This window comes from Python bivittatus, unplaced genomic scaffold (assembly GCF_059951505.1).
Source record: "Python bivittatus isolate LINGU-HERP-01145 unplaced genomic scaffold, Pbiv_v1 ctg000520_np1212, whole genome shotgun sequence".
In the NCBI taxonomy this organism is placed as follows: domain Eukaryota; kingdom Metazoa; phylum Chordata; class Lepidosauria; order Squamata; family Pythonidae; genus Python; species Python bivittatus.
The window spans coordinates 1,397,015-1,415,263 of record NW_028277080.1 but is presented as its reverse complement, the minus strand read 5'-3'; the positions used below and the strand labels follow the sequence as shown (position 1 = coordinate 1,415,263).

The window sequence follows — 18,249 nt, the reverse complement described above, 5'->3', positions numbered from 1 at the left end:
AACGAAAGGCAGAATATAAATCTAATATAATTCCGATGAATAAATAAAGGTCACTTGACATTTTTCTCTGCAATTTGGGGAATGAGTAAGGTGACTATGTGATTTAAAACAAAACAAAGATAATCCAAAAGGCTTTTCAGTAGAAGGAAATGCAGTCTCCTTTTGGAAAGAAGGGAAAGAGCACACTTTAACCTGGGAGGCCTCTCTCTTGGAAATCAGTCTGCTGCTCCCCGGACTGTTTATTCTCCATGCCTTCATTTGTATTTGCAAATAAATACTACAAAAACCCTCATAAATCTCACATCCAAAAGAAAGCTTTATCCCACTTAGAACCTCTTGCTAACTGGGGAAACTGGAGTATGTAACAGCCAATTGATGAGGTCGTCGGCAAAGACTATCCGGATGAACGGGGAAAGCTGAAGAAACAAAAAATACGCGCAGGACGGTTTCCAGCCTCTCGGCTCAGATCAAGGGTAGTATATAAAGAACTATTATGCTGTCTTTGCCCGACCCAGGCGGGTCGGTGACTCAACCTTCTGCGCTTGCACAACACGTGCGGCTAAAGCCGGGTTGCCTAAATAACGTCCTCTCTGTGGCGCGGTTTTCTGCGCTCGGCGTCTCCTTTTGATCAGCTTTTCCCAGCGGCAGCACGTGATTTTGCTCCTTCTCTGCAGCGCAACGCCTGGCCGTGGGAAGAGGAGGACCCCAAGCGACCGCTCCTGGTTAGGAGATCGCTTTGAAAAGAGCGCGCTTAGCCTTACGACCACCCAGTCAAGCTACTGACAGCCGCCGTACAGCTCCGGGCAAGCGGCTGAAGCCTCGAGAGCAGCCGCATGAAAACCCTTCACGGGCGGGGCCAGCAAGAGAGCAACGATATCCCCGCCTCCTTCCGAGACGGAGCTTGTTTCTCTCTTGCACGTCTGCCGGAGAGTGACTGACGACGCAGCCAATCAGAGAGGCTGGGGGAGTTATGCCGGTCTCGAGATAACGTAAGACGTAACACGACCGGGGGGGGGGAGAGTTAACCCTTTCGTCCCGGGCGAGGGAGGAGGTGGGATGCGGTTGCCGCGCCCGCGTTTTGCGTTCGGCCCAGCCCTCTCCTGTCCTCCCTGCCGTGCCGCCGCCATGGCCCAGCTCCGAGCCTCTTCCTCGTCGGTCACCGCCTTCGACTACCTGGTGCTGGGGGGCGGCTCGGGCGGGTTGGCCAGTGCCCGGCGCGCCGCGCAGCTGGGAGCCCGGGCTGCTGTGGTCGAAAGAGGACGGCTTGGAGGCACCTGCGTGAGTCGAGAGCGGGGCGTGGGAGTGGGAGAGCGGGGAGCGGAAGGGGGCTGCCGGCGTGTGCGAGCTTCCTCTTGGGGACTCACCTGCATACCTGGTGAGTGGGCGTACCTGAGCATGCTCATGCCAGGCAGTGAGTTCCGCAAGAGACCGAGGGCGCAGAAGTTTATTTCTTCACCCGCGGGCAGGGCGGTGTTTGCTTTTCATGAACTGCTTTGAGGCTCTGGGATCGCTCAACACGCGAAAATGGGTCGGCGATTCAGCTTGTTGTGGGAAAGCCAGCCTTAGTTTTGGCCTGTTATGTGAATACAACAATTGGGTTTTGTTATCCCTGGGTTGCGGCAACTCCCTGCCTATGTACGCCTATCAGCTCATCTTGCACCTAACATGCTTTTTTTTCCTTTCCCCCAAGAGAAGGCAAGCAGAATGTGGCTCAGTAGATCCAGCACTTTATGCCAATTCACTTACCGCTGATATTTCAGGAAGTGCTTTGCTCTTTCCTTTCCTCTACATGGCCCTTGTGGCTTTACCCTTCTCAAGGAGGAAGTACTGGATGTCTTTAATTTTACATTTCTTATTTATCTCTTCCATGTCCCTGGGATTTCTTTAAAGGAAAAGGAAACAATTCATGGGTCCTTTTCTGATTGTAACAAGCTGTTGGGTTTCAGATTATTGTGTTAATAGAATGTCCCTAAGTATTAAACTTTATTTTTTCCTAATTGCAATGATAGCTACCTCTAATTTATGAGATAATTAATCATTAGTCTTCCACCATGCTGAATAGAAAGAAAATAGATTGTGCCTGAAGAGGAAATTATTAATTTAAAAAGCTTAACTTTCTAAACATTTAAGATGTTGCTTGGCACTCTTATTGGAGAGACTGGTATTGAAGTTGTGGTCTGTTGAAGAAAAATGTCAAATCAATTTTGGAGGGAATGGATAGGCAATATTAAAGAAGTTGGTGATTTGGTAATGATGCAAGGATGCAAACTATGAATGAACAAACTTCCAGCAAAAGGGGCTAATGAGCAAAGTTTAGAATATATGTTCAAAGAATTTAACTCTAAACTGTTTTCTGTCATTAAATAGAACAGCCTTCACCAGTTTAATAACCCTTCAAAAGTTGTGAGGCTGCAATTCCTGTAGTTCCCATCCTTTGGCCATGCTTGCTGGGAATTCTGGGAGTTGTAGTGTTGAAACTGCATAATGCTGGGAAAGGTGGAGGAAAGAGAAGAGGACAGTTAGCAAGGTGGATGGAGTTGATTACAGCAGCAGTGGGCATGCTGTTGGAAGACCTGAAGGACCAGATTGGGGAAGCTCATCCTGGAGAAGATCCTTGTGGCTGCTAAGAATCAATGCCAATTTGTTGGCACATAATCAGTCAAGCAGCTGTTGAAACATCTGGAGGAGTTCAACTTGGAAAAGATTTAACTAGAGTGAAACATCCATTAAAGACAGTAAATTCTGAATGCCCTTAATTTAGTGCTGATGGAATCAATGGAAGTGTCAGTTGAATTTGTTGACTGGGTTATAAAATGGCTTGCATTGAGAACTAATAAGGATTTCCTTCAAGAAGAAACCAAGGGGCAGGCAAATCACTCAGGGAGTCTTTGTTTTCAAAGTGCCAGATAAAAGGTACTTTTTCATGCAAATTTTAATCATATGTAAACTATTTATTCATAGATACTTGAAAGATAGGGTACTCATGCAGACCCCATTCAGATACTGACCAACCCAATATCTACCTAACTAAATAATGAAATTTGCTTCAAATATATTATAATGTTATATCATGATTAAGAACTAATGTTCAGGCTAATGAGATGCAGGATGCAAATGGTTTCTTAGAGGATTATCCCTGTTCCCAATGGAATTCTCAGGTTCACCCAATTTATTCCTGTGGACCTTGTTGCAGTCAAAATAAAATGTTCCCTCCATCCCTAATATTGGGCATCCAAGGCAGGTTCCAGTGTATAGCCCTCTAATACAATCCCCTCTTGAAAGATCCATTATGTATACTACATGATCCATCAAGATGATGCACATTTTGCTGATATTAAGAAAATAAAAATAATCCTGTATTAGTAAGGTTTCAGTATGTTCATAATACTTTCTAAATACTGTACTTGTTTATATTAAAAGTGCTGATATGTGATGTTTATAGTAAATATATCTAACTTTTTTCTTTTTTAGGTGAATGTTGGATGTGTACCTAAAAAGGTAAAGGAATTTATGTCTGCTATGAATTTGCTAATTTTTAAAAGATGCATTGACTCTTTGCTGATCTTTGGAAGTGCTTGAAGACCAAGCTGTTTCAGAGAATTTTCCCCTGATTTGATGTTGCCATCTTTTTTTTCTTCCTGGTATTGTAGGGCTGTTTTGATATGGGGCAGTGAGTCTCCGAGAGTTGTTTTGATTGTGGTGCCATAGAAAGATGTTTAATAAAAACAAATAGATAATAAAAACATGAAAGTGGACGCTAATCCTGAAAAACTGATGAAAATATGCTTTTAAATTGTGGATGGGTATGTCCATCCTTGATTTAGAATGCAAAACAATACTTCTAGTAGATGTTGGCCATGTTGCTTGGGGAGCAAGATAACTGAGGTGCAATGTATCTGAAGAATAATGTTGCTCTTTTACTCTGCTTTACCAAAATATATAACAAAAGTATCAGATCACAAAAAGGTACCTCTTCCTTTGCTTACGTCACAACTTTTTGTCTCAAGATTTAAGAAGGAATGGGCATGCTTCTTCCCATGAAACGTAATTACGGCTTCTTTTTTTCAATAGCTGTTTTCAAGGCTTTGAGGAGCAGAAATGTGGAACATCATTATTTATTGTTGGAAAGAAAATATAATTTATTAAATATACCTCCTTTTTCTTATGAAGTCTGACATGTCTCACGTAATAACGTAATGCTAATAACAATATAATAATAATCCAAATTGCATGAAGTAATTGTACTAATATGACAGAAAATGATAAGAATAAGATTTAAAATAACTTAGATTGGGAGATGATTTTACCAATTTAAAATTGGTACCGATTTAAAAAATCTGATCTGATTCCACCATCCCTTGTTTGGCCTCTGCAGCATTGGAGCAGCTGCAGCAAAGTCGATAAATAGGGATTGTCTGTCCCATCCTTTTGGAATACCTGTTATCCTCTCTCCTGTGCTGGATGATACCTTTCTTTCTGTTGGCTGCTGACTAAACATACCATTTTTAAATAAAACCATTTTCCCCCCAAAACTCTTTGGCTAATATGAGCAAGAGATCATTCTTTCAGACAGACTAGAAGAGGAAAACATTAGTTGGCATAGTTAAAATGACTTATATTGGTCAGAATAGAAGATATTTATGTTACTTGTTGGGTTCTTGAAAGGAGTTGATCATTTTCTAGTTCCTTCCATCAGGATGGACGTAAAAAAAGGTATCAAATATTTCCTTCTCCTCTTCCTCCAAGACGCAGAGCAGCTGATAAGTGTGAGATTTGCCCCGTTCGACAGAGAAACTCTCGTGACACGTGTGGTTCACAAAGAAGGTTTACTCATGCGTAACGTAGTAGTCACAAGCAAAGCCAGGACTGGCTTGGTACAATTGCATCACTTGTTATATTCCCCCCTTCCCGCGCTTTTTCCCGCCTCGTGATCGCGTTGCGGCTGTGGGCTATTAGGCCCCCCAATGTCCCCCCTGATCGTTCATGATGGCAGGGTCGGTCAGAGTCCATTGTCCTTGATTGCCAGTCCCCCTCCGGCTGGGTTGGTCCCTCCCTGCTACGTGCAGACCCGCGGGTTCTGTGCTGCGTTGCGATCTTGTTTCGCTGCCCTGCGGCCCCGTTCCTTGCTTGCTCGCGCCATTATCAGTTCATAGTTAAAAGCTTCCGCTGCGGTTTTCCTGTTTAGCTGGCCGCAGGTGGCTCGTTAATTAGCGGCGCTTTCGGTTCCTCTTTTCCCCGCTAGCTACCGCCGGTGGATTCCGCGTGGTCTGGTTGCGAGCTTCCCTGCAACCCCGTGCTTCCCTGAAGCCTCGTGCTGACCGAACCTGACAATAAGTTGGTTGGCTGGGCCCATATATGTTCCAGTAGGCCCAACTGAACATAGTACGCCAGCCACATATGGTTTGGGTATTGAAAAAGATAACTGTTTTGCCATCTGCCAATGAGTACAAAGCAAGGAGCTTGCTTCTTTGTAGGCCACAATATACTGGATAATGTAACTGCTGGATTCCATATATCATGAGTTATGAGCCCTGATCTGTCCAGTCCACTGTCTCAAAGTAGGAACTTCAAGGTTTACACTTCTCCCTCCCTGCAAAATAGAAGTATTGACTTTGTGTTGTGTAAAATAATAATTGTGTTTATTTGTTCATTTATTTTTATATTAAACTCTGGATGTTCTCTTTTGAAACAGGTGATGTGGAATACTGCTGTCCACTCTGAATTCATCCAGGATCATATGAATTATGGTTTTAAAATAGCTGATGTGAAGTTTAATTGGCAGTAAGTTGAACTAAAATTTGGAATACCTCTTATGTAAAATAAATGGATAGGATTGTTCCTAATTTGAAACTTACAGTGAAAACTACAATGTCAGTTAAAATGACCTCCAGGAGACAATACGCGACTGATTTTGTCCTACATAGGGACTTTTCAGACATACATATCCAGATTTTATCTGTGGGATTCCAACACTCTATCAGGTCTGAAGAATCTTACTTATAGACAAAACTGGTTATGTACTGCGTAGTGTTCATAACCTAAAGGCTACACAGTTTAATATGGTGAGATTGTTTTTATTTTCTAAAGAATCTCACTTTAATTTTTTGAATTATCTGTGCAGCTTTATTATTTTTTTTAATGATTTTTATTGAAATTTATAGATACAAAGAAAAAAAATTAATACAAACTAAGAAAAATATAGAAAAGAAAAAAAAAGTGCAGCAAAAAGGAAAAAAGATAAAGAAATGACTTCCCCCTTCATCAACAAGTACAAACAAGTTCAGTAACGTCACCTGTAATACTTCAACAAAAAATCTCTTCTTCCCATATCTCATCTCTTATCTATAAACAGATTTTAAACCTTCCTTGTTCAATACTAGTCAGCAAAAGTTCATTAAGAGTTACCAGAAATAACAACAAATATATTTTAACAGTAATCAGATAACCCAATTTTATATTCCTTTCCTTTCCTTTCAACATAGTAAATAATCACTTTCTCTAAAAATACAACAGAGGATCTCCTCTTCCCATATATCATCTCTTATCTATAAATAAACCTTTAAAACCTTGTCGTTCAGTTCCTAGTCAAGAAAAGTCCATTACGAGCTATCAGAAACAGCAACATAATATATTTTAACCTTGGTCAAATAAACCAACTTTGTATTCCTTCCGTATATTTTATTAAATCTTGGGCTTAGATAGCGTCCCAAAAGTTGGTCTCTTGCCATTTTCTCTTTGTCTCTTTTCAGAAACTCCTTCATAAGTTTACCATGTCTTTTGTAAATCCAAGAAAGTTATCCAAGTCACTCTTATGATTTGTTATTTGTATGTCCCTTTTAGTTATGAAGACATCAGCCGATTTCATTTGTAAATCCAGTGTAACATCTTTTTCTATATCATTCTTGTAGCCTGGCACTTTTAAATCCACTTTCAGATGCAGATTCAAATCATCCTCAGTCTCTATTTTGTCCACTAAAATCTGTTCCTCTTCTGTAACCTCTTTTATATCCATTTTTATAATAATAGACAATTCTAAGAGTAGTTTCTGAGTGCCTTGTTCCTAAAGATCTTTGAACTCTTCTAAAGTCAGATTAATTTGCTCCATTCTATATTAGTAAGTCTCTTCTCCTTTAATTATAATCTTTAGTTCTTTCTGGTTCCCTGTGGTGTCCAACCTTCAATGTTGTCTTATCATATTTTCTTTCTAATCAACATCATGGGAAGGTTCCTTACACTTAATTTCAAAATCTTCGTATATTTTTTTATAAAGTTTCAAACAACACACAGGACGGATTCTTGTAATTCATTTCAAAATCTTGTTTCAAGTCCCTCTAGCCCCTTAATCCATTTCTAACTTTCTAAAACCAATGTTCTAATCACCGTTTTGCTGTTTATTCCAAAATAAGAATTCTTTTTAAGTCCTTAAACTTACATAGAAACTTATTTCATCAAGGATGGAAGAAAACTCACCTGGTGTAATGAAACTTGCCTTTCTGAAGTTTCTTAATATCCCAAAAGCTGTTAACAAGTAATTTCCAAAAGTGATTAAGAAAGGAAGTATGTGAACCCAGTGTCCTTTGAAAAGGCTCCGAACCGGGGCTTAGGCAAAGTTGGCTATTCCCTTGGCTCCCAGAGCTCTGAAACCATCTGGAGACTGCTGTCTTACGGTCTTGTCATGGGGAGCCACTGTATGGAGTGCTTGTGGGCAATCCCAGTCCTCTCCTTGCTCCAGAGAGGAATTCTGAGGAGCTGATCCATTCGCCGTCTCCTTGTTCTGCTGAGGTCGTCAGCTCATCTTCGGTCTGCCATTGCTTTCCTGGAAGTCTGTGCAGCTTTATTCTTAAATTTTTATAAGAAATCATGATTGGACTGGGACTGATGTGAAAAATCAAAACAGTACATGTTTAAAACTTAATTCTGAGACTGCTAATAATTCATGTACTGGTAGTGTTTGCTCTGACAGTAGTGTTCCCTGTAATATGCATTGAAAATATGTGCTATTCTGAGACACACTGTCTGAAATGCTGTTTTAGCCATAGTAAACAAATGTTGTATTATATAATGTATCATGAACTATTGGATGGCATAGACATCTTTACTGCAAGGAAATCTTGTTTGTTTAATTTCTGAAACAGGACTGATAATTTTATACATTATTTCTATGTTTATTACTTGGAAAAAAGCTCCCTATGCAGATTTCGGCATACAAAATGGCAAAATGCAAGAATAACCAATCCATTGGAAAGTTTTTATAATGAGTTTACCCATTATGTTAAACAATGGTGTGTTTTAATCTGGTTTGTGGAGAGGGAGAGATGTTTGAGATGTAAATCTGGAAAGCCAATGAACTATAACAATTTGAGTACGCCTTGGGAGACCCAGGTTCAAATTTATGCTTAGCTGTGGAAATTCATTGGATGCTCGGGTGGGTTGCTTTGTCTCAGCCCAACCTACCCAACAGGTTTGGTTTTGTGGGGATACGTTGGAAGTGGGGCATTATGTGCTTCTGGGGGAAAAGCAGGATATAAGACTAATAAAACTCTTTTTGTTATAGAATAATTAAAGAAAAGCGTGATGCTTATGTGAAGAAACTGAATGAGATCTATCAAAATAATTTGAATAAGGTTTGTAAATAGCCTTATTTTTCACTTCAATTTTAAATTTCTCCTTCCTGCTGTAAACCCTGTGAGTTTCACAAGCTGAAAAAAAGAAAAGCCTGCGTTGATTCATTTATTTATTTTCATTGAGGTACATATAGATTTAAAAAAAAAGATTCAGAGCAAATCACGTGTGTAAAACTTGCCTTTTAACAATCCCAAATTGTTTGAAAGACAGATGAGCAACTCGTAGCCCTCAGAGCTCTCTTCAACTACACAGCCAAACTTCAGTTTCCCATTGTTTAAGGATGAGAAACACATGAAAACTGTAGCATAAATAGGTACAATACAGTTAAAGAAAAAAGACAACTCTCTATTGGAAAAAAGAATCCTGTCCAGATCACTTGTGTGATATAACTTCATTCATTGCAGGTAGTCTACATTTCAAATCTATAATTTTCATGGTCTTGATAAGTCATCCTGTGAATTGTATAGCTTGCTTCTGAGAGGTTTAAGGATTACATGTTAGAGATCCTTAGTTCTTGTCAAGAAAATGTTGGAGTGAGATTAATCTGAAGTATAAATAATGCCTTTTATTCCTCTCTTCTGTTTTTGAAATTTATCTAAAAATTTATTTTGAATGTCCCAAAAGACTCAATTATTTATATATATCATACACTGGCCCACATTACACTATGTTGTAAGAGGCCCTTCTCTAATCTATAAATAGATTTAATTTTTAAATCAAAAATTGGTTTCGCTAGGACCACGTGGAAAGCATTCATGGCCATGCATCATTCGTATCTGATCCTGAACCTACAATTGAAGTTGATGGCAAAAAATACACTGCGCCTCATATACTGATTGCTACTGGTGGACAGCCTGTAATTCCCAGTGAAAGTGAGATTCCAGGTATGGCTTTTATGATGCTGTTTGCCCTGTATTTAAGAAAGAATGTGCAGCTGAGTTGACATCATATTTTCGTTAGCATTGCTAAAGATTCAGTAGTACATAGTTGCCTTTAATATTTCATTTATACTTTTTTAGTAGTATACAATAAGAATAGAGAATAATCTGTCAGAAAAATTGAATGTTTGTGCAAGTTACATTCTATTTATATATAATGCTAAAGATTATGAATATTGAAGATCAGGTCTTGTTGCTTTGCAGGAGCCAACTTGGGAATCACTAGTGATGGCTTCTTTGAACTTGAAGAGTTGCCCAAGTAAGTTGCAATGAATTCTGAGCATTTTAAGTACTCTTAATTTGCCACATTGCAGTGAAGATTATTTTGTAAAACAGATAGGGATTATTATATTCCAGTCTTTCATTCCCTACCAAGAGATGTAGACAGCAAGCTAGCATTGCTACAGGGCTGCAGTAATTGTCCCAAATTTCAGATTTGATGAAAGGTTCTATGTGACATCTTATCAGCCCAGGTATAGGGCTCATCACATACCCTTCTTGCCTTTACCTTCTGCAGAAGGCGTATCTTCATAGTGGAGCCTTTGTTTCATTTCCAGCCCACTACTGAGGTAGGTCGAAGCTGGCACAATGTGACCTGGCAGGAAAGTGGTGTTTGCTCTGGGGAAATTGGAGGAAAACCAATTTCCGTGAAAATTGGTTGCATGGAAGAGTTACCTCCCAAGGGTCAGCGACTGCTGAGCTCCAATGTACTTATCAGGAGTTGCGGGGAAAAGAACAGGCTCAGGGCTGCTGGGGCCAGTGCACTGTTTTTGATGTGTATTCCCCATTGTGTGGCTGCTTACTCTCTTGTAATCCCTTTCTCTCCAATGAATGTAAATACAAACATTAATTCCCTTTTTGCTAATTATCCCAGTGCCGGGTGAGCATTCCAAAGAGTAGGAAAGTGAGGAAAAAGGGAAGCTGGGGTAAAATTGTAAGTTGCAATCATGTGATTTTCCACTTAGCAGCCACATCACTTAGCGACTGAGTTGCTGGTCTCAACTGTGGTTGCTAAATGAGGGCTGCCTGTATTGAATGGGCAAACAAAGTCAAGCAACCCTTCCTTCTCCCACATTCACTCAGTCATTCTCTACATCAGTGTTACTCAAACTTGGCAACTTAAAGATGTGTGGACCTCAACATGCTGGCTGGGCAATTCTGGGAGTCCACACATCTTAAAGTTGCTAAGGCTGAGAAACACTGCTCTACAAGATGGCTTCCGGGCTGGGAAAAAGCAGCAGGCAGCTTTTTATTCTGCTGCAAGTACTATGGAGAACATCCCTCCTATCATTTTTCCTTCTTCTCAGAGTTTGCAATGGCCTCTCCCTCTGCAGAATTTCTCCCCCCACCTCACTGCAGAAGATCAAACACCACCTGGAAAGTAACTGGCATTACTTTTTGGGGCAGCAACTGTATTGGCCTTGTTCCTAAGGCAAGGTGAAAGATGGCTGTGGAGGCAGCAATACTTAAAGCACCATACATCCAAATAGGTGTATAGATGAGCCTGTACTTCATCAGGTTTAGTCAGTTAGATTAAAATATCAAACCAAGAACCTGATCAGCCAATATTAAACACTTGCAGCTTCTGTTAATTTAACAATTGTAGGACTAAGTTGAAGGTTGCAGTCATGAACTTAATAGAACTTTTTTCCTGAGAAAATATATGGGACTGTTAAATCTTGACAAGAGGTATATGAGATTGTGCCTTTTCCTATCTGATGTCCTGTTGGTGACTACAACTTCTAGAATTCCCAGCAAAGCGTGCTGGTTGAGCACATGTACACTGATAAACAGTCTGACTGTATTTATTTCATTGATTAAACCATTTATATTTAACCTGTCTGATTTAATCAAAGCTAAGTCAAGACCTTTCTGTACAAAATCTAATAGCTTAGGTTATAAATTGGATGAAAAAGCTGTAGTCCTTTAGGTATGTATTTATTAGACTTCTATACCATTGCAATCAAAAGGTTCTTGAGGGAACACAATTCAAACCAGAAACATTCATAGTAAAAAGCATTAAAAATATTATTGAAGTAACTGCTTTCATTAGGCCCACCCAGCATGGTTAGTGGTCAAAGATGATAGGATTTGAATCCAGTGGAGGAGTATGGATTTCCTACTGTAGCTAACATATATTTCAAAGAGCAAATAATCCATTTTCTTTCTCTTAGGCGTAGTGTTATTGTTGGTGCTGGATATATAGCTGTTGAATTAGCTGGTATTCTTTCAGCTTTAGGCTCCAAGACATCCTTATTGATACGTTACAATGAGGTAAGGGGCACTTGCTTGTTCACCTTCCGAAGTGACAGTGAAAAGTACTGCTAGTCCTTGTTGGAACTAGAGATGCACGTGCTGGGTAGTATCTCATAAAAAGGCAGAATCAGTTTGTCTGTGTCCATATTTACATCAGTAGTGGATCATTCACAGACTGCATTACACACTCATTCCTTGTTTTTTAGCATATGCAGATCCTTAAAAAGTTTGATTTTATTTTTTAGAAGTGTTGATAATCTGACAAAAATCTTTAAAACCTATTATTTTTTCACTTTTGACTATGGTCTAGAATTAAACCTCCTTTTAAAATCATGCTGCACTTTTTTCCCCTGGAAACTCAGAAGCATCTGCTAATCATGTTCTTACCCAACTGTGTATATTTGTATGTTTACTATTTGTTCCAATACACATTTTCGCACTCTCTATCTCTTCCTCTTTACATTATTTTTCCTTTAGCTTGAATTCTGTGGCCTATTTCTGATTGTACAGTCCAGTATGGTGTAGTAGCTAGAACACTGAGTATATATGTGAGGAGAATTTAATCTCAAATCTTGATTTAGCCATGAAAGTCACTATGTGGTCTTAGGTTAAATTACTCAGTCTTACTCACATTGAGATTATGAAATTTGAATGACACATGTGTGATACAGTAGATTAAATTCTCTGTAATTTTTGCAATAGCTACGTAGCAGATGTCAGTTTAATTGTGCAGTGGGATAAATTTGAGAGGTATTTGCATTTGGGAGTTCAGGTTTGTGAGGTTTATGATTTAGATGTTCTGTTATACTAGAGTTAATCAGTGACAAAGAAAGTTACCATAATCAAATAATTAAAGACTTGCAGACTGCAAGTCTGATAAAATATTCTTTCCATACAGGTGCTGAGAAATTTTGATTCAATGATCAGTTCAAACTGCACTCAGGAATTGGAACATAGTGGAGTAGAAGTCTGGAAACATTCCATGGTAATTACTGCTTTCTCTTCTGTGCCCAGTTGTAATGATTAATTTTGAATTTTCATGTACAGTCCTCGAGTTACAATGGGAGTTGGGGCTGGAATTGCCATTGCTAAGCGATGCGGCCGTAAAGTGTGACATCGCATGACTGCATTGCTTAGCAACAGCAATCCTGGCAGTCCCAGTAGTTGTCATTAACCAAATTCTACCAGTCATTAGCCAAGGACCCACCCTGATACAAGCCACTCCTGGCTTGGTCTCTCCCAGCCCCAAGCCTTGGTAAGGTAAGGGACTGCCTCCTCCTACTCCCCCCACCAGCCTATCTCCCCCTACATCTCTGCCCTTTTGGCCACCTTGCACTCTGCCAGCCCTGCCATCCACCCCGCACTTGCTGGCCTGTGCCAGACGTGCCACCCCCAGCTGACCTTCACTGTCATCTTCCTGCTGCTGAAGAGCACCCGGCCTGGCCCTCTGTGTGGCAGCTGCTGGCCACACCAGGCCTTCTTTCCAAGGCCACACCTGCCCCTTGTCCAAATTGCACGTGGCCTTGTCCAAATCGCGCAGGGCCTTCTTGCAAGCAGGGGCATGAAAGAAGGCCCCAGCTACACTGACTGGGTCCTTATGTCACGCGCCAGCCTTCCAAAATCTTGTGAAAAGGCCACATGCAATTTGGACAAGGCCACATGTGATTTGGACAAGGTGTGGGTCCGGCCTTGGGAAGAAGGACTGATGTGGCCAGCAGCTGCCTTGAGGAGGGCCAGGCCAGGTGTGCTTCATCAGCAATGGCAGGAAGATGGTGATGGTCAGCTGGGGGTGGCAAAGCTGTAGGGTCAGCAAGTGCAGGGTGGCAAGGCCAGCAGGGGCAGCGAGTGCAGGGCAGCAAGGCCAGCAGGGTTGGCAGGGCCAGCGAGGGCAAGGTGGTAGATGTGGTGGGCTGGCCGGCCAGTAGGCTGACATGGCCAGTCAAGTGTAGGGTGGCCAAAAGGGCAGAAATGGGGGGGGGATAGGCGGATGCGGGGAGTTGAAGTGCTCCTGTGGTTGTAAGTGCGGGCAGGCTGCCAAGGCCTGAATTTTGATCACTTGACCACAGGGTCACTGCAACAAACATAACTTTAGGGACTGGGTGTAACTACCATTTGTTCAGTGCTGCTGTAACTTCGAACAGTTGCTGAATGAATGGTCATAACTCGAGGACTACCTGTATGCATCATCTTTTCTTAAACTGCAGCTAAATGATTCCAGGTTCAATTGGAAGCTTCTATCTTGTTGAGGTGTGTTGCTTTAACGTCTTCAAAACAATATAATACATAAGTTTGAGAAATTGCACTTAGCTTTCTTCTTTGAACATGTTTATGAATGATCCAAATACTGCGGTATGAGAAAAAGTAGAAACAAATCATTCATCATTGTACATATGGCTTTTCTGTCTCATGAATGAACAACAGCTATGGTAGTTTCGCAGCATTCCTGAACAAATTGAAGAGAATATTGCATTATTATTATACTTTTATTATTATATTTGAGGAATTTTCCTTATAACCAGGATTACATATTAATAACCTGGTTTGCTGAGTCTGTCAAATGACTTTTGTAAGAATTGGGGTAGAGACAAATTATTTAGGCCCTGAGCACTAGAGCAATGCAGGATATTTGAGCCTCATTTTCTGACCTCAGTAAACATATCTGGGTCCCTTCTGGCTTTTTGAGACTTCAGCAGGAGTTACCCTTACATTTGCTTTTTCTTCACATGCAAATGGAATCTCTCAACAAAATAGACATCATTACTCCATATACTCCAGCCTAATTCTAGCCATGCTGTATATGTAACTTGACAAAGCATAGACATTAAATGAGAAGGGTATTTTTGAAGAGGAAAGCCAGGGCCAGAGCCTTAAAATGCATTTTTATTTCTAACTACTACTGAACAATTTGTTGTGTCATCTTGCTCTAGCATTCTTCAGCAATCTTGTTTCTCAACAGATCCAGTCAGTTACAAAATCAGCTTCAGGACTCTTGGCAATAACTGTTACATCCTCTCCTCCTAATCAGAAACCCACTGTGAACACTGTTGAGAATGTTGATTGTCTCTTGTGGGCTATTGGTAGAAAGCCCAATACTGAGGAGCTAAACCTTGACCAGTTGGTAAGAGGGAATTTTGTTTCTTGATGCTGTATGGAATATTAGATGCATGGTATACATAATCCGGATTATGTTGCAGTTAGCCTAATGTGGTAGTTAGAGTCAGCTGGAGATAGATAGTAGTTATGTGAGAGAATGGAATGCTATTTTTCCTGCCACAGAGAACAAATGATGCAGCAAATGAGGTAACTCTGGGTGGCATACTAAATCATGGGGGGGGGGGCAGAGGCTGCTGATGGTTCATAGCCCAGTTGCCCACCTGTGCCCCATAATAATCTTATCCTAAGCTTGTTCACATTGCTTAGGTAAGTTTAGATTGTTTGAAAAATGGTTATGGAAATCTGCTTTTCAAAGCTCTTGACATTAAGCATAAGCTGAGTGCTTGTTTACTCTTTGAAATAATTTCCTTCCTTCTTGTATGTGGGCACTAAAAAGTTGCATAGTCTAGATACCATACTGTTCAATCTTTGTCTTGGATGGTATTGCTCAGGATACCAGCTTTGATTTTAATTTTTCCTCTTACATCAGAATATTAAGGTAGACAAGAGTGGTCATATTATTGTTGATGAGTTCCAAAATACCAGCAGAAAGGGGATCTATGCTGTTGGAGATGTATGTGGGAAAGCACTCCTTACACCAGGTAACCATTTTTTTAAGGACAATATAATATGTGAATTTGGGATTCTGAAACAGAACAAAGCAAAGTGGGTGAGGAAGAGCTGTGAAGATGGGAAGTATGGTTTGACTGTATATTAGTGCTCTGTAATAAAACATATTGAATAAATTGTTATGACAATAAGAATTGCATTTTTCAGTTGCAATTGCAGCTGGAAGGAAACTGGCACATAGGCTTTTTGAAAATAAAAAAGATTTCAAACTTGACTATACCAACATTCCTACTGTGGTTTTCAGTCATCCACCTATTGGAACAGTGGGACTAACAGAAGGTAGGATCTTGTTTCTTATTCATTTGAAAAATAAGAGCAGAAAGAAATGAGTAAAACAGAACTGTTAATAACATGAAATACTCCTATGGATCTAGTGATTGATTAAAATTGTATTGAACAACATCTGGAGAGTAGTTAGGTTTCCCACTTTTCCTTTGGGACATTTTCTACAAGAATGCCTTGGTAAGGATGTATATACTATGAATTTTTATATTAACAAGATGTTGATATAAACAAGCATACATAAGCAGAATTTCTATCACTGATGCTGTAGATGCACAGGTCCCTCCTACCTCTGATACTATAGTACAAACTATGGAGTGGGAATGATCACACATTCCCTCTGCTTCTCTTTACCATATTTGAAAGTATTCTCAAGTTCAGAACACTGTTCTCCATCATGCTATCAGTTTTATTGTTTAAATATTTTTTAAAAATGCAGTGGGACGTAGAATAAAGTGTGCCTATATTTAGTCTGTATTCATAGGAGTTCAGAAGCCAAGTTACAAACTATGATATCAAGCTTACTTGGATTTTTTAATAAAATATGCATCAAATACTTCCGACTCTAAGATGTGACACATGTAACAAACCCTGGATTGGTAAACCAATGATCTCCAAATGCTTTTGGACAAGTCCTTTCATAATTAAAACCACTGAGGTGTTTAATTGGGCTACATGTGGAGGAGACCTGCTCATCTATCCCCAAACTTGTCAATATTTAGTCCTTTTGAGATGTAGCATACTGTGTATGATTAGGTATTGTTGTCAGAAAGCCAACTGCATGACATTCTTTGCTTTTTTTCTCCCCTGTATTCAAATGTATCTGATATTGTATGATTTTGTTCCAGCGGAAGCCATAAATGCTTATGGAAGAGAGAATGTGAAAATTTACATAACTTCCTTTGTCCCAATGTACCATGCAGTAACGGAAAGGAAAACAAAATGTGTGATGAAACTGGTGTGTGCCACTAAAGAGGAAAAGGTAAAAGTAAAGCAGGGAGGAGTGAAGATGCTGTACATTAAAACTGCTTTTCATGTATATCCTATTCAAGGTAAGGGAATGAGACAGGAAGAGGGGTTACCAATGTTACTTAACATATAAGCTGAGTCGATACATCACACTGAACGGTTGTTTCTTGAATAAATTATAATTGGCTAGGCTCACACAACTCACTAAACTGAACCCATATCAAACTAATATTTACTCGATGCATGAAGCATTATAGTGAGGTGCAGTGTTTAATACTCTTCTAAGCATGATCTATCAAGATTTTGTATAAAATTAGTAAAATGACAGAGCAACACACAAAAAACATATATGTATACAAAATATTGCTCCTAGTATAAAAAGGTAGGAACAACTGCGAAGTTTGAAAAAATGTCCTTGTGAAGCCATGTCCTTAACCTGTTTATGACTCTTTTGTTTTAAGGTGGTAGGACTTCATATGCAAGGTTTGGGATGTGATGAAATGCTCCAAGGGTTTGCAGTAGCTGTCAAAATGGGAGCAACAAAGGCAGACTTTGATCAGACTGTGGCTATTCACCCAACTTCTGCGGAAGAACTTGTTACACTTCGTTAAACTGTACATAGCTTATTTTTTCTCATGGTGAAAGAAGTACAATTTTTTACAAAATCATGCAATTCAAGACAAGTTTCATTCTGCTGTTATGAGGGGTATACACATGGATATAATTTATAAATTAATTATAATTTAATTTATAAATTAAATAATTTCAAATTTTAAAAAGTCTCCTTAGTTGAGCTTGATTCTTCGTGACATTTTGGACATACTCATATTCATGTAGTGATCTTGGCATCAATATAGAAGTGATCTGCCATTGCTTTCTGGCATGTTGTTTTCAAGTTCTCAGTGTAGCCTGCTGCTTTGGTATTTCCTAGTGGTCTCCCATCCAAGTACTGGCCAGACTCAACCCTGCTTAATCTGAGCGCAGACAAAAGTAGTTAGATGGTGCCACCTATTGAGACTTTGTGAATGGTAAAATGGGCTAGAGTACCAAGCAAACTATCACACAATCTTCACACTTAACCCCAAACGGGAAGTAAAATCTAAAATGGAAAAAAACCTGTCTTGAGCCATGTAGGAACAAATGGTGGAAGTACTGCGATCTCAAACACTAATAATTAGCATTTTGGTTTACTGAGCCTCTGGATTGTGAAAGATGCCACTTCCTGCCTATTGGGAAGTACAAGTATAACTAGTGTAGAACTTAGCCCACAAGGGTATAGCAAGACTATGGTATTAATCCATATTCTGTAAAAAAAACTAAACCACCTTAGTTTTGCTTATTTTGTCCTGTCCCCCCATAATATTAAAATCCAATACACAAGCTACACAGCTATTCT

At 39.8% G+C, this 18,249-nt stretch overlaps 1 protein-coding gene across 2 annotated transcripts; it reads left to right on the top strand.

The window, feature by feature from the left end:
* The first annotated feature begins 1,022 nt into the window (after positions 1-1,022).
* On the top strand, positions 1,023-17,568 carry GSR (glutathione-disulfide reductase). 2 transcript variants are annotated; one of them, XM_088147473.1, is made up of 13 exons: positions 1,023-1,278; positions 3,472-3,498; positions 5,693-5,781; positions 8,555-8,624; positions 9,362-9,509; positions 9,768-9,822; positions 11,738-11,837; positions 12,718-12,804; positions 14,776-14,937; positions 15,463-15,574; positions 15,750-15,881; positions 16,733-16,936; positions 17,315-17,568. In XM_088147473.1, the coding sequence occupies exons 1-13, from the start codon at positions 1,057-1,059 to the stop codon at positions 17,347-17,349; spliced, it is 1,443 nt and encodes a 480-aa protein (XP_088003599.1). In that variant the 5' UTR covers positions 1,023-1,056; the 3' UTR covers positions 17,350-17,568. The 2 variants fall into 2 exon arrangements, with proteins under 2 accessions (XP_088003599.1, XP_088003598.1); XM_088147472.1 differs by having other exon boundaries at positions 1,024-1,278; positions 16,733-16,866.
* Positions 17,569-18,249: the final 681 nt, after the last annotated feature.